Source organism: Syngnathus scovelli, chromosome 19 (genome assembly GCF_024217435.2).
Source record: "Syngnathus scovelli strain Florida chromosome 19, RoL_Ssco_1.2, whole genome shotgun sequence".
Classification (NCBI taxonomy): domain Eukaryota; kingdom Metazoa; phylum Chordata; class Actinopteri; order Syngnathiformes; family Syngnathidae; genus Syngnathus; species Syngnathus scovelli.
The window spans coordinates 741,824-757,807 of record NC_090865.1 but is presented as its reverse complement, the minus strand read 5'-3'; the positions used below and the strand labels follow the sequence as shown (position 1 = coordinate 757,807).

Below are 15,984 nucleotides of genomic sequence, written 5' to 3'. Positions count from 1 at the left end.
ACAGAAAATGCATCACACACGGACGGCTCTAGTGCGTGTGTGGGCTACTCAACAGGGGTAAGCTTGATAAGGCCTCTTCCTTCAACTCTAAACACAGATATATGCCGCTTAGTCTTAGTAGCCACGTTTTGAATCCAATCCAAGATTGTAAAATGCAAATGAATTCATACTTCTCCAGGCATTTTGGCTGTTCCATGTGGCTGGAGACGGAGCCGTTTTGAGGCCGATTTTTTCTTGAAAAGCTCGGTTGACCTACGAATTAAACGACCTCAGCGGTGTTGAACTTTAGAGATCCCGACCTTACGCTAACCTACGGAGGGTCAACTCGGAAAGTGCGTCACATTTAAATTTCCACCAAAGTCATTTATCTCATTGTGAGCCGGGGTTGCTGTGTCACTGCCAGTGTGCTCGAGACAATTAGCAGCACAGTGGAAGGCAAAATGCCCAACAAGGAAACAAATAGCAGTTGAGAGGCCCTCTTTTCAATGACTCATTAAACACGCTGGCTATCAGGCCCCATGGGGTTTTAATGGTCCTTAAAATGCCTTAAAAGTCCCACTTCCCTGTGCCAATCACTTACTCACTTCCCGGATTCAAAATGTCAAGAAAAGAAGATGGGAAGTGCTACCTGGCCTTTCAAAGCATTTTTTGATGAGCAATCCATCAATCTCTTTTTTTCTACTCTTTGTCCTCATAAGTTTTGTGGAACATTCACTTTATTCTGTTGACATGTTTTTACATAACACTACATAACTCTAAAATTGAATTAGTCTCACATTCATCTTAAAAGTCATTCAACCTTGTGCACTGCACAATCTGTCTTCTGTCTCGCAAGGAATGCAAAGTTGAAAAAATAGTTCCACAACAAAATGAAATTGCTCTCATTTAAACATGGAGCAGATGAGCTGGTTAAAACAATCTTCCAACCACTGTTGACTGGGAGCCCCTCCCATCACTGAAGAACTGAAAACACGTCAGCCTTCACGAGACGACTTGACGGGCACGTCGGAAAAGGCGCCGGGGCAAAGTTATCAAACGGGACGGCTAAAACATGCAGCGTATCCCCGGCGAGGAGATTGGATTCCTCACGGCGAGCTCAGGGCAGCACCACGGAGGTCACCTGACAATCTGCACGGGTCAGAGCCAAGGCAGCGCAACAAGCTGCTTTAAAGCTCTGTCCATTAACTCAATCCTTTTCACCCACAACACAAATCTTAGCTGCTAAAGAGAATTTAACCCAAAGGATTTGCAAATGAAAATGCCTTTTGACTTGTGCAAAACATTTGGTGCAGAAGTCTACGGTAAATAAAAAAAATATATATTTGACTTACATGGAAGTCAGGACACTGCACCACGACAGAATCAAGAAACGTTATTTTTCCTCTCCTACATTTGGAGGTTGACCAACACCCGGTTTAAAACTCGACAAAGAATGACAGCTGCTGCGAAGGGTTTCATTTCAAAAATATTATTGTAATGATATAATGAGTCAAATTACTCATCAAAAACCAAACCACCACACAATGAGACCTCACAGGGGGGAAAAAAAGAGCTTTGTGACTGTATTGTGGTTTCTTTCTCACTTGTGTCAATTGCCAAAGACATCAACAAACCTCGCCAGTGTAATAATGCATGTTCCTTTTTACATAATATGAGGGAGAACATGAGATGCGTGGGAGCGCTTATGATGAAAAGGGGGTGGACCACTTGGGAATACGTAGGGATACGCGCGTTTGCATGTACTATATGCACGTATCTCCGAGACGTGGGTGTCCGTGTTGCTGCGAGGGAACTTGAACACAGATCTAACACGCACACATATGTTTGGATTGCTTTTGTAAGCAATGCTGCGGAGTGACTTTTGTTTTGCTTGGGAGCACAAAGGCTGACGCAGAATGCAAAAGATACATGTTGTGATTTCAAGTTGAGTGGAGGATCGTGCAGTGAGCAGAGGATGATGTTTTTCTTTTTTTTTTTTCGTCTGAGATACAATCTTTTCGTGTGACAGCAGTGGGTGGTGGAAGGAGGCAGGCAGGCAGGCAGGCAGGCAAGATCAGTCAGTCAGGGCGACCTCATGTGTTTGGCTCAGGGAATGCCTATCAGGTTTCCCTGTGTGCAGATTCCAGCTCGTTGGCCGCACATCAGCCTGGGACTAAACTCCTCAAGGCATGTGTTGTTTTATTTGCGTCTTGCTAGAGAAAGTGATGCGGGCATACACTTATACAGTAGGGTGAATGCTATAGAGAAGTGATTTCAATGTTTCAGTTCCAGCGGGGCTTTACAGAGAAGGGAAGTGTCAGTCCCCTTCGAGTGAAGTGGACAGGAGTCCCGCCCTTCCTCACTTCCAGCTCCCCGCCGCTTTCCTCAACAACTCTATCATGTTTCTTCTCAGGCTGTTATGTTAGCCCAGGATAATGCGTGTTCAACTTATGGACGCGAATGAACTGAACTTTCTCTAACTGGGCTCTGAGAGTGAGCAGTAGGTCCAAATCAATTTCTCTTTTGTCTTTTATTATGTGACTTCACTTTTATTTCTCTGTTTCTTTTTCTATTCACTTTAAAATAGGATATATATATATATATAATATTTAATTGTATCCATCTATTTGCTCGGTAATAAAATGTTTCCATGCAATCCCAACCGCCCCACTGCTCACCTCGACTCCATCGTATAAACGATCATATAAAAATGCTAGCATTATGACTTTGTCAAAACTAAGTGGCAGCTGAAATCCCACGGTGCAGTCGTTCCCCTACAGCCGCGTGATTAACTCTCAAACGGAGACCTCGCTTGGCACACGCAACTGGCAACTATCACTATGGTAACAATACAGCACACATTGACAGGCATCCTCCTAATAAAGCCTCCGAGGATTCCCATTTTACAAATGACTCTAGCGACCGCTGTCCTGTCACACAAGCAATACCGTGCAGGCAAAAGTCGACAAAAGTTAGCAATGCAAATACATGTCAGAAGCTGACTGTGGCTTTTTTCATTGCAACCTGTAACTAAATAGATCAACAGATCTCACACCAGTCTGTAGAAGTCGAGCAGAGTTTCAAGAGCTCGCTCGCTCGCTCGCCCTCTCTCTCGCTCTCTCTTTGGGGAACAAGCGTCAACAGACATCTTAACGATAACACCAGATTTGTGGCAGCCAACATGGCCTCGACGTTGCCACTGTTTATTCAGTGTTTGCAGGAAGGTAGGCTAATGTCAGCCGGGTGATTAATTGCGGCCGCAAAGTGCTGCGCACACAGAAGCTGCTCCGAATGAGGCCGGCCGGCCGGCCGGCCGGCCAACTGCATCTCCTACAAGGCTTTATTGCTTTATCGGCTGAATCCTAATGCGACCCTCTTTCCCCTACTGCCCCTCAGACAATTCCACCGATGCCGGAAACACAGTGGCCCTGCTTAATTGCTCGAGGTAGTTGAATTTCTGTTTTGGCCAGTTTATAATGTAAAGCCCAGTCAATCTATGGCGGTTAGGTGGATTGATCTCCGATTTGTATCTGAACCAGGAGAACATGGAAGGAGTCAGGCTAGTTTGGACCTTGCGACCTCTCGAGTGTAAGTCAAACATTTTAACCACTCTGGCCTCAAACTGCCCTGTTGCCATGAATGTTTAAAAATCAGTCACACTGGTGTAAAGTGGTAAAAACACTTAACTGTCTCGTTTATCTACCCAAGCCTCCATTTACTCTGCTTATCTAGGCTCGGGTCACGGGGGCAGCAGCTTTAGCAGGGAAGCCCAGATTTCACATCTTCTGGTTCTGCTTAGGGGGGGGTCGGGGATGCCTCTAGCGTCTTCCCCGGTGAGACGTAGCAGCATCCTCAGTTACAAAATGTAGTATATTTTTTTCTAAATTGTGGTTGTCTGTGTCTACATTGTGTAGGGGAAAAAAATTCTCAAGCAAAATTAAAAAATCATAATAAATAAAAATATATAGTACACTGTGTACAGTGTGTGTAAAAACAGTTTCTCAAGTAAAATAAATTTTGAAAAGAAAAAAAAAAAAAACACCTTAACTTTTATAACAGATGGTGACGCCTGCGCACGGAATGAGGGTTTGCTCACTTCAAATAAACCTCTGATGGGTATTGGTGTTACAGTATTCTCTTCTGGCCAAAGCTGCTCTTTGGTTTTCAAATAAGCTGTAAAACATTAAGAAAAACAACAACAAATCAAACTAGACTTTAGAAGCCCCAATTTGAAAAGCAGTTTGTATGACCTCAAGAGCCTTTTCCAAGGATGGAGTGGAAAACATAACATTTGGAGAATAATTTGGGAGCAGCATGTCCGCAGAGGGCTTGTTATACATCTCGGCGGGCTGATCTAAACTTCCCTATACAGCACGAATATGTTGAGAATAACACAACATATGGCAGCTACACAAGCTTGCAGCTGTTGTTCGGGGGGGCTACGGATAAATAATGAATACAAGGCTTCCACAGGGGTACTCAAGACGGCTAATCAGAGGCACAAAACAGATAGGAAATTAGTGACTAACTGTTTTTCAAAGCCACTGTTTCCCAACATTTTCCAAAAAGGCCCAAGGACAAAACAACACAGGGCGATCAAAACATTCCTATTTATCAACTGCATAAGTAGTTTGACGCTAACATTAGCATTTATTCAAAGCTTGGTTTTCAAATTTGAGCACATTTACATTATTAAAGAAAAAGAAAGTGCTGTTTCTGAGCAATCCTTGCTTGAAATCGCTTTTTCCACACACTTGACCTTCATACTTAGAAATAAGATGTAAAACCGTTCTCCATTCAACGTATTTGTGCATTTGTTTGCATTTATATTAACCTGAATTTTTGAGTAGGAACAAAAGTAGTAAAAATACACAGATCAATTTTGGGTGAAAAATGTCGTTTTATTTAGTGAAGTTATTTTTATGGGTCTGAAACAATTTGGCTTTGAGAAAAGGTTGCTAAAAAAAAGGTTGTTGTTTTTTCCATTACAGTTTTACAAAAATCCCATGACCAAAATGATCATTGATTACATGCCAATTCAATATTCTTCAATTTTCTGCATGATGCAAGTTGTTGTCAGGATCCTTTGACCAATATAAATTCTTCAAACAATGACAAAAGTTTCCAAAACATCTGCGCTTTCGAATGAGTGAGCTAATTTAATGTGGAGCTGAATCAAAAGAGACACTTGGTTGCAATCATAAATGAACATGGAAAAATCTAACAGCAGTTAATTGTTATTTATTAGGTGTCATTTTTGGGATTAAAATCCAGAAAATCTTTTGAACAGAGCAAAATGTAAACATTTTTGTCCTTGGCAACGACTCTCGCAACGCTTTGCACATTAACAAAAGTTTTGTTAAACTTAGGTTCACGTTTCCTGCCAAAGAAACGACATCCGCAAGCAGCCCACATATAAAGCCAAGATTTTGTTCATTGCGTTGCCAATAGTCTGCTTATGTGCTACTAATTACTTTTGAAGAATTACCCCCCCCCCCCCCCATCACGCCGTGGGCTTGCTCCTTGATCCATTACGCCTGCTTTGCGGCTCAGCTAAAGTGTCCTTGCCATCTAATTCTCGTCGCCTACCTGACACACTCGGTGTTTTTCCATACACTGACTAATGTGCATGTGTTAAGGCCTCCAAGGCGACAGGAGAATGGGAAAAAATCTGTCGCCCCCAAAAAAAAGAAAGACAGGGGCAAAATCTAAGAGGGTGGTGCGAGTCAGTTAACTCAAATAAAGCCAGGAGAAAAGCCTGTTTGCTCACGGTAATCCCCCACTTGCTCAACAAGGCTTCACAAGGTTCATCTGCTGCACTAAATTGGTGCACGTATCCTTATTTGTACAGAAGCTCATTGTGACTGGATGAGAAGGCGAGGAGGTATTGGTGGTGGGGGGGGGGCTCTGACATGACTGGCAGCCATTCAAGCGCTCATGCCTATTTGCTTATCCTCATTCATGGCAGAATTGGCTTTTTCCGGAAGCATTTTTCAAGCTACGCGTGACACGGTGTTTTTATTGCGCTTGCCACAACTAATGCAGCAGTGGAGAGTCAATGTTGCAGGCACTATATGCCATGTGGGAGGCGGTAACCATGGCTGCCTGCCTGCCTGCCTGCCTGCCTGCCTGCCTGCCTGCCTGCCTGCCTGCAGCACGGCGCTGCAATTTGCATGTCTGCGGCTGCTCTTACCACTTGACTCTCTGAGCTACCAAAGACTTTCTCTTGACTTACCTAATTAACTAAATTCGAGGAATACGGCTTCAAATTTCAAATTGTTCTTTTACATTTGCATCTCATTTAACCTCGCGGCCCCAATATTATTATTCCGTCATCGTTACCTTGTCACCGCCGAAATGTACTATATGATTGCGATGCATTTGTATCTGTTGTGAATGACATTTCCATGTTCAAGATGATTTTGTTTCCAGATTTCTAGAGCCAGCTGAGAGTGTGACCCGGCCGGCAGAGTCCAAATAAAGAGTGACGTATTTAGCCAAAGGCAAGTCTACAACCGGTGATTAGATGAAACCAGATAAGGATAATTATCTGTGCAGCCAGGCGGTACAATTGCATTTGCATTCACGCTTCTTTTTGTTAACATTCCAAAGTCACAGCATCACCTATTGCGATGATGACATGCTCAAGTATTCTTCTCATTCCGGACGTGGGGAGAAAAAAACAAAAGGGCTGTTCCACTGCAGTCGCAGCCATGCCGGGATCTTCAGGCACGCTGCTTCCACAAAGTGCACAACGCAGCCACTCGTTAAAAATTCAGGAGCAATTATCCCGGCCGAATCTGAGTCAGCGAGCAGCGCTAAGCTAGGAGGAGCTTCTAAGTCGTCCTACCTTGGTGCCTCACAACCTGAGCGTTTCCCGAGTGCCAAAAGGTAGGGCAACAGACATGCTGAGAGCTTGCGTGTGCAACAAAGGGAAGCAACAAAAGGCCTTTCAATTGGTGCAGTTTGCTTTTTCAAAGCTCCCTCCCATCCAACTCGGTTTTACTCGATTGAGAGAAAACAGATAAATCCTTCTGAATTTCAGCTGTGCAAATAAATCATTTGATATCCATCCCCATTTTTGGAAGGCGCCATTTTCCAGAAGGTACCGGTCTATTCAAAACAAATATTCCTATCAGAAACTAAAGCTAATATTAGTTTGTGCAAAACTGTTTTGAGTTGAATTGAATTGCTCAGCGAGCATCAAATGCACCGATTGGCCACGCACACACACACACACACACACACGCACGTCATAAGAGCTACGATTTAAGAAATCCCGCCTTTAGTAAACTCACCACACTCACTTTTGATTGACACATTGACACTAAAGCATGATCATTATTATTGTGGTGTACACCGCTGCATCAAAATAAGATCTGTTTGTTGGTTCGGGGTTAGGCAAAGACTACAGGCTATGTTTTCTTAATCATAAGGCTCAAATGTCGGGTATGTTCCGGATGGTGGAGCTCCGGCGAGGGTCCACTTAGCCTAATCCACGGTGACTTCTTTCATACAATTCTCATTAGGTTGAGCTGCTATGGCAAAGGAGTGTGGTCAATTTTGGGTCTATGGATTGTTTTGCCCCAGAAAAAAACAATTGCTTGGCTCAGCCCAATTTTCAAGCCAAATTGGGTTATTTCGAACCAGGCTCTACTGTAAGGCTTTGCTGTCGATACAAATGCCCCCATGGCGGCGCACTTCGGTATGTGCTTCAGGGTAGGGATTTTCTGACTTAACCTGCGGGTTATCCAGTTGAACTCTCGCCATTCCGGCAAGCTCACCGCATGCACAGTGCGGAATAAAGAAATCTCTTACTGCGTTTCCAAAAGTCCGAGTAAGAAGAGTAAGATACTGTCAACATCCCCACGCGGCAAGACTCCCGCATGATTGTGTATTCCGACCATTTATCTGTGCTACTTTTTTTCCCCCCACAGCAACCTGTAATGAGTGAGCTTCTACTTTGTGTTCACTGTGCCAAGTGCTCAAGGACACCCAAAGTGGAAAGTGGAGCCCGCTTTTAAAAGCTTCATTTAATCACTTTCCAGCCAAAGCACTTTTTTTCTCTCTCTCTCTCTCTCACTCACACATGCACGCAAGTATTTAAACTTTTTCAACTTTATATGGTAACACCGACTATACTGTGTTTTTATACTCTTAGGATATAAACCTGTTGGCTTCATCACAATTAGGCAGATATGAACGAAGGTGGGCTGCGTCGCTGTGGGAGTGCCAAACAAAGCAGCGCATTAATAATAATAATCTGTTCAATATTTGAGTTCTCCAATGATTCAGATGTCTAACCTATGCCTGCTCAGTATGTTTAGATTGATTGTATGCCAGGTGCTTTCCAAACATGCCCTCTACTGTGCCAGCCCAGCAGTCTGCCAAACTGGCAAATATGCACATAATAGAAAAATCAAGATCCGCCGACATTTGCACCGAGTTGCAGATGTGCTGTCGAAAACAAGAGAGCCTTCAGTCTTAAGCATCACAAACGTTTCGGCTTGGGCTCGATTGATTTCTTTCAATGCTGAATAGCGCAACCTCGTGGGTTTTCTCTAAGAAGTTCCACTAAATGGCTATTTTTCCACAAGTATTGCTGCAGAATTAAAATGAATGTTGTCTTCTGCAGCACAGACCTCAGGCCAAATCTTTTTGAACCTCCATGATTCTATATAAGTCTCTTTGGTCGTTATGCAAACATAAATTCCTCCATGACTTTTTCTTCCTCATTTGATAACGACTTTTACGGCAGTCACAAAGCCTTTCAAAAGGGCTCCATTTGCCGGATGTTTGTTCAAGTCCACGGACAAGAAGTCCCTCGATTTAGGTTATGTCAGGGCTTGAGATTGTGTATCTTTAGGAAACACACAATAGCAAACACTAATCACTTTCAGTAGTTGAATTTCTTACGGGCTCACCGGGGTGAGATGCCGCAATCTGGTATTTAAAATGCAAATGATTCACCTTTCACAAATGTCACTAAACATCACATTCCCAGGCTTGATAAAGGCTGCAAAAAAAAAAAAAAAAATAGAGGGGATTTAATTAATCACCTCGTCAAAACAAGGGCTTGGTGGTGTAGTGGCCACTGCTAGTTCCGAGTCCGCTTCTGCTAAAAAAAAAAGTGTGTGTTTTGCCAGGAAGGGCATCCAGCGTAAAAACTCTGCAAAAGAAAGTTTGTGCGAGTGACTTAATGCGGTGACCCCGTTTGCTATGAGCCGGCTGTCCAAACAACAACAACAACTCTCATCAAAACAAGAGTCAAGATAATCATAAGTTGATATAAAATCCACATGGACGCGTCCATACACACGCACACTTTCAGGAATCAATAATTCCGCTAAAGAGGAGCACATGCAACGCCCCACTGCACGAATCAATAGAAAAGACAAATGTTATTGTTTTATCTCATTCCCTGACTTTCACATTCTAATGTGGGTTAACAAGCACTCGGCGGCCGGCACCAGAGAATCCCATTAAATGAGAATATTGATGCACAGTACATCCACAGCAACCACAAAATGCAAAGGCCATTCAGACAGCACATTTCACATTTCTTTACCACGTACTCATCTGCTCCGAGCAAATACAGATGTTAATCATCGCTTTTTTTTTTTTTTTTTTTTTTTTGCACAAACATCCAAACTATATTCCACAAAATGGAAGCAAGCCTGTGAAAAGGCTGCACTTTGGAAAGATTTATGCCATGCATTACCCTTTTTTATTCATTGCGGATGTGTACACCCCCCCACCCACAGAGTATGAGACTATACCTTAGGAATGCAGCACTGAAGGCAAGCAGATTCTAAAGCGAGTTGAACACCCACGAATGACCAAACCAAGGCGTCTAAGGTTGTACAAAGCCTACATTCACTTTTGCATGACGTCATAATGATGAGGACTTCAATCTACTCTGCAATACCACAGACCTAAACAGAACCAAAAGCCTAAATCGGGGTGTGACAAAGAAGAATGGAAAGTGTGCAGATTCACATTCAAAGCATGACTTAGCCATTTACGTGACATCAAACTTAACACGCAACGCCTTGTTTTTTTGAAATTATGATTAACTTGTTTTGACACTTTTCTGTGGTGCTATCAAACGGACCACCCTTCTATACCACCTAACCAGGAAATGTATTATGGATGTAAATCGAAACGGACGCTTTCCTCTCCGTAGGTCTCGTTTGCATGGCACACGACCCCGGCGGCTCCGTCAAAGATAAATCAATCGCTGACGGTGGCAAGATCGGATTTCCCCTGACCTTGGGAGTGAACTGCAGCATAGGTAGAGGAGGCAGGGCTTGGAGCCCCTGTTGCAACAGAGTGGATGAGGGAGGAGGAAGAGAGGGAAGGAGGAGATTGAGGGGGCATACCCTGACTGAGAGGCCACCGAGATGAGCAGCTCCGAGATAGGCCAAGTGGGGAGGGACGGAGGGAGGGAGGGAGGGAGGCAGAGGCGGATGATGGAAGGAGCAGGGGATGGAGAGGGAAGCCATATGGCAGCAGCACAAATGTATTAAACTATAAATCAGAAGGGAGTGCTGGCTGGTGTACTGCCAGGTGGGGCTGCAGCCAGGTCCACCCTGTTGGGAGCTCGTTGCGCACCAATCGCATTCTTCTCACAAAGATCTTCCTACCTCAACATTTTACAGTACATTTGCATATTTCCTGCAATCAGGCAGCAAAATGTTTCAATCATCATCAATAAAGAATGGGGGAACGTACAAAAGTGCAGCACATACCAGACAGCTAATGTGCTGCACGTGAGGAGCACTGTCGTGAAAGTATTGTAAGTAATAGGGGCTGTGCCATATCGTATACCAGCAGCACTCACACCAACACACACACACACACACACATTCAAGCCATAAATATGCCTCAGAGCACATTGGCAGCAAGTCGGGGTGGTTTTTTTTTTCCCCAAAAGCGATTGATTTCACTGTCCCTGTCACTGTCGGGTCTCTGGACTCCTGAGCTTGGGTTCAGTTCCCGCTAAGTATGGCTTTTTGTCTTTATGGAGCCTGTAAGTGACTGGCGACGATCCAGGGTATAGCCTGAGATATTGGCGCATCATGACAGAAAGATGCATAACAACACATTGGAACCATTGTGCCAACAGAATAAGCCATCTTGGTGACTAATTCTCGCCTATATCGTCCATCCAGCCATCTTCCTCCACTTATCTGTGGCAGGGTCACTGGGGAAATAGAGAATCCCAGACTTCCTTCTCCTCTCCAACTCTGTCCAGCTCTTCCGGCTGTCCTGAAGTGTTCCAGACCATCCAACCACCTAACCTTACTAGGGTCATTTGGAACTCTAAGAAAGCAGGTGCACGATACCAAAGTGTCCGAGTCCTTTTCTTACTGATGTGACAAATGTGTGGTTTGACTGTGTAGGTCATAAGTACCTTGAGATGAAAGAACAACAAGAGCACATTCGCACAAACCTCTGCGATAACACAACTGCTTCAGGCAGGATTGTTCTGCGACGATACTGGCAAGAACACGGGAGTTAATTAAAGATTCATTTTGCTCATTGCCCATCAAGGGTGCTGACAAATGTCCATCTTCCATTCTGAGTGACGCTAATATCTAAAGATAGAACACTTAACAAGGCAAAAAAAGAACAAGCGAAGAAAAAAAACTAAAAGAATCTAGCTAGCTATATTTATTACACACGTTCCCGTTTTGGACACATTTAGGTCATTCAACAAAGAATATGGATGTTCAAAGACACGCTTTCATTATGTACTTATCGATTGGTCTAGAATATGTTGACCACAATATTCAAAAGAACATTCTGCCCTACCTAAAATTGAAAATAAGAGCTTACAAACAGCACTATCATACTGTCAATAAATCGGTACTCATCTTCGCCAGCTTGGTCCTTTCAATTTCAGGGCATCGATACCAAACAAACCAGACAGATCCTATCGAGAGGCTTGAAAATCAGAATGTACATTTAATTAAAGACGTTAGTAGTAAATCAGCTCGGGTTCCTAAGAGTTTTATTAATCCCGAGTGCTTGATCTATTCCTTTCTGGTGTTATCTGCGAGGCTCATTGGTGTATAGACGGATGAGCAATGCATGAAGGTTATTGAATTGCTCCCAGTACAAATTTTGAAGGCTGGCCAAGCAGATGACAGCCATCGGCCTTGATCCCTGACACACGGGCACACACTGATATAGACATCCCAAGTCCGACAAGGTATCCGTCCCATGAAAGCATCACGACCAAGGCCGGCTATCAATCAAGTGCCATCTCCAGTCAAGGATGCGAAGGGGGGATAAATTGGGGGCGGAAGAGGTGAGGGTTTGAGGGTTGGGTGGGTGGGTGGGAGTCAGACGGGGTAGGAGTGTGGGAGTGTGGGAGTTAGACGAGCATGCTCGAGGAATGCGAGAGGAGTGGCGTACCTTAGTCTGGAGATAATTGGGGTAGTAGTAGGTGTACTGAGGGTACATTGGCTGCTGCTCCAATCGCTTGCCCATGTAGCTGGAATCCTTAGCACTGAGGCAGGGAATGGTGACACAGGGAAAGGGAGCGAGGGAGCGAGGGAAGCAGGTAGGCAGGCAGGCAGGCAGGCAGGCAGGCAGGCCGGCAGGCAGGGAGGGAGCCGCTCAGTAGCAAACACCGATAGCTTGGAGGAATCCTTTCTTCCTTGGCCACACTTCACACTCCAAAGCCGTGTATGTGTGAGATGCCTCTGATGGCAAATGCTGTCCGGAGCTTGCGTCCCTCAGCACGAAAGGAGATATTCCCTCAAGTTCTCGATCCGAGAGTAGCGTCCGCCGTGGGTTTCGGATGGGGATGGAGAGGGAAAAGAAGTTGCCAAAGAGAAGCAAGCGCTCCTGTGAATGTTTGGAGAACGGGAGAGGAACAGGAGGAGGAGGAGGAGGAGGAGGAGGAGAGGAATGGCAGAGGAACACAGGGAGAGGAGATACGGGTTCCCGTCTCTGTTGGAGCTGGATTACTTTTGCTTCGGCTTGCTCCCTCTCATCCGATCCGATCCGAACGCTCTGCTCTGCTCTGCTCTGCTCTGCTCTGCTCTGCTCTCTCACTGTGCCGTACACACACGCTCCCTCTCCTCTCCTGTCTGTAGTCGGATCCGACGGCGTCGGGAGATATCCTCAGCACCGATTGCCGACAGATGCACTTTGTGCCCACAGCAGACCGCACGGAGATGCGAGCGCAGACGCAGACAGTCCTCTCACTTTGCACAAAGGAATTGCTCTAGTTTCCGGAGGATGCAGCGCAAACGACTATTCCAAATCCATCAATTGGTTAGTCCATCCAGTCCACTGGGTTTCATCTAGAAGTCAAGTGGATAAAAGTGACTGTGCCCCTTGCGGCTAGAAGAGAAAGAGTCCGTTTGCGTTCCTCCCTCTTCCTGCTCTGGTTCCTTATTTCCTGCTTTCTGCTCTCTCACTTTTCTAAGCAGCCTGCTTGGTTCTCTTTGCCTCTGTCACACAGTTGCTCTCTCATTCTCTCGATCAGGCAGCCCTCTCTCTCTCTCGCTCTCTCTCTCGCTCTCTCTTTCTTCCCTCCCTTCTCCTCGACACTGACAGGGCGGTAAAAGGGGGCTCGTCCAAGGCTTGCAAGCACAGTGCCGCCTCTTTTTTCAGCCCAGCTGGTAGGAGGGTCTTAAAGCACCCAAGCAGACGCAGACCATTGGGCTGCAGCGTTTCCACAACCTGGGAATATGCATGGGAGGAGGGCTGCATGGAGATTGAGAGGCAGATGGCAACAGAGCGTGCAGTCGATCCCCCCTACTGGATGCAAGTGAACCTACTGCCTGGAACAAAACCCAGTTCAAATTGTGGCGATTGCACAAAACCAGTACCAGACCCGTATGTGGCCAGTACCGCTGATCGAAAGAATAACAAGGGAAAGTAATCATAAATAAATAGAAAATAAAAATTGAGAATCAAATAAATATGAATGGAAAATAAAAAAAAAAATATATGCAATCAAATAAAAGAAGATATCAACTCTATTTGATTTGTACGGGAGAGATGAGGCGGATATTGATTCCAGTTAACCAGATTAACAACGTCTGGATCAACTAGACACATAAAACTCAGCATCTGGAGAAAAGCGGAAAGAGCAGAACAAAGGGAAACCAAGACAAAAGCCACATGACAAAGAAACAAGAATATTAGATCTATTTGGGGACGCAACTTGAAAAGCCACATCACAAACGCATCATTTTCATTGTGTGTGTGTGAGAGACTGACTCTTTTATCACCAAATTCTGTTTTTCTCTAGTTAGTTCATTTTACAAGTCAAATAACTCCAGAAATAAAAATGATAAGGACGAGGGTTGCGATGCCTCGTTAAGTTTAAAATCAGATAACATCAAGCGGCCGTGCACATGATCACGCAAAGACATTTTCCATGCAACAAAAAACACAAATATATCAAACAGATGAATATACTGGAGTTTGTATTGCCAATTGCAACGTCTCAACTTCAGTTTTGTGTAATGCAGGATCAATAGGTGATTAAAATGGAGTATTTCAAATAAAATACCGCCATTCTATTTTTTTTTTTTTTTTTAATGATGATGAAGAAGTCCCTACAGCATTTTCTGATTTCTCATTCATATCGAGCAATAAAGAATGAAAATTCAGGGGAGTCTCATTATACAGACACAGGGCAGTTCAATCATGAATATTAATATGATGGAAGATTAACAATTAAAGTCAGGGAATTGGGATTTGACTCTTGAAATGGAAGAACTTGACCTGCGGCTTTGAAAAACAAAAATAGATGTCACCTGGAGGACTGATTGCCTTGATTGAAATTCTTATCCAGAAGTAAAAGCTACGTTTTAGCAAGAGTTTTTTTTTGTTTGTTTTAATGAAACAACTCGAGAGTAGTAATACGCACCAATAGACGTATTACTCATTTTGTTCCACGAAACCAGAACTTGAGTATTTTCGGGGTAGTGCTCGTCGCTGCACTTTAGTCAAAAATCGGTCAGCAGCGTGACGGTGTCGTGATGACATCGAGTCACCATGAAATATTTGCTCAAGGACAAAGTATGAGTTCAAAAACGTCAGAATCAATTGAAAGATAACAATAATGACACTAACAAGTACTAATAGTCAACAGTATTTCACCAAGTGAGGACAAAGAGTACAGAGAACAGAGATAAAAAAAAAAAAAAAAAAAAAAAAACCCGAGGTACTGCTTTTGAAGTGCGCTCCAAATGAACTTTAAAATACTTGTTTTGACATTCCTGTGAGCAAATTGCTCCAGATGTCTTAACTTTGAAGGCTGGGCAGGCGTAATTTGGCTCCTTCCACACATGCTCAGCAGGATCACAGAAGGTCACCTCACAATTCGACAGTCCAAAGCTTTATTCCAAGTCATTCTTGGGTTTAGCTGTGACTTTTGTGTCGGTTGACATGACCTTTCCGTTTGACGCTGGACAGCACATGTCGCCCCAAAAGGCCTTGCTAGTCTTAAGTTTTCATCGCACAGAAAGCAGGCCTGGAAGCTAGCACAGTCTCGTCTATATTTCATAGCAGGTCGCTTTCTTTTTCGTTTCATTTTTGGAAACGTGCAGCTGTTGTTAAAAAAATAAATAAAAAATACAGTCTATCCAAAGGGCTTCCTCGAAGGAGCTCTTAGCAAATTGCCATCTCCTCCGTTTGTTATTTTAGTGACCACTGTCCATTTTTTTGGTTTGCAAAACATACATTAAGACGCCACCATTTAATACATCTGAGAGGGATTGCTGCACCTAGTTGTTAGCGGCCGAGTTCAAATGGGCTCAGCACTTAAATGTTTGTCTTTGTGTGAACGCTAATAAATCCTGACAGTAAATTGGGACACGTTTATTGTTCAAATAGACGACGCAGCCGGCCACTAATAGAGACGCTGTCAACTGATTTGAAAACGGTCCTCACTTTAAGTGAAAATCGGTGTACTGTAATTGAGAAACCCAAATACCGCTCACCTTTGTTTTGAACTAGAATCCATCCATCCAT

The 15,984-nt window shown here is 44.0% G+C and overlaps 1 protein-coding gene across 6 annotated transcripts in view; it reads right to left on the bottom strand.

Annotated features, from left to right (window-relative positions):
- The window catches only part of rbms3 (RNA binding motif, single stranded interacting protein), a 152,989-nt gene that overhangs the window by 113,367 nt on the left and 23,638 nt on the right, over positions 1-15,984 (bottom strand). For 2 of the 6 annotated variants that reach the window (XM_049751342.2, XM_049751341.2), the window contains exon 1: positions 12,403-13,566. The exons of 2 other annotated variants lie outside the window; for them this stretch is intronic. In XM_049751342.2, the coding sequence (XP_049607299.1) occupies positions 12,403-12,477 (75 nt within the window). In that variant the 5' untranslated portion in view covers positions 12,478-13,566. Of the gene's footprint in view, positions 1-12,402; positions 13,567-15,984 lie in introns of those variants that run through there. 2 more of the 6 variants (XM_049751336.2, XM_049751338.2) reach the window with 1 other exon arrangement.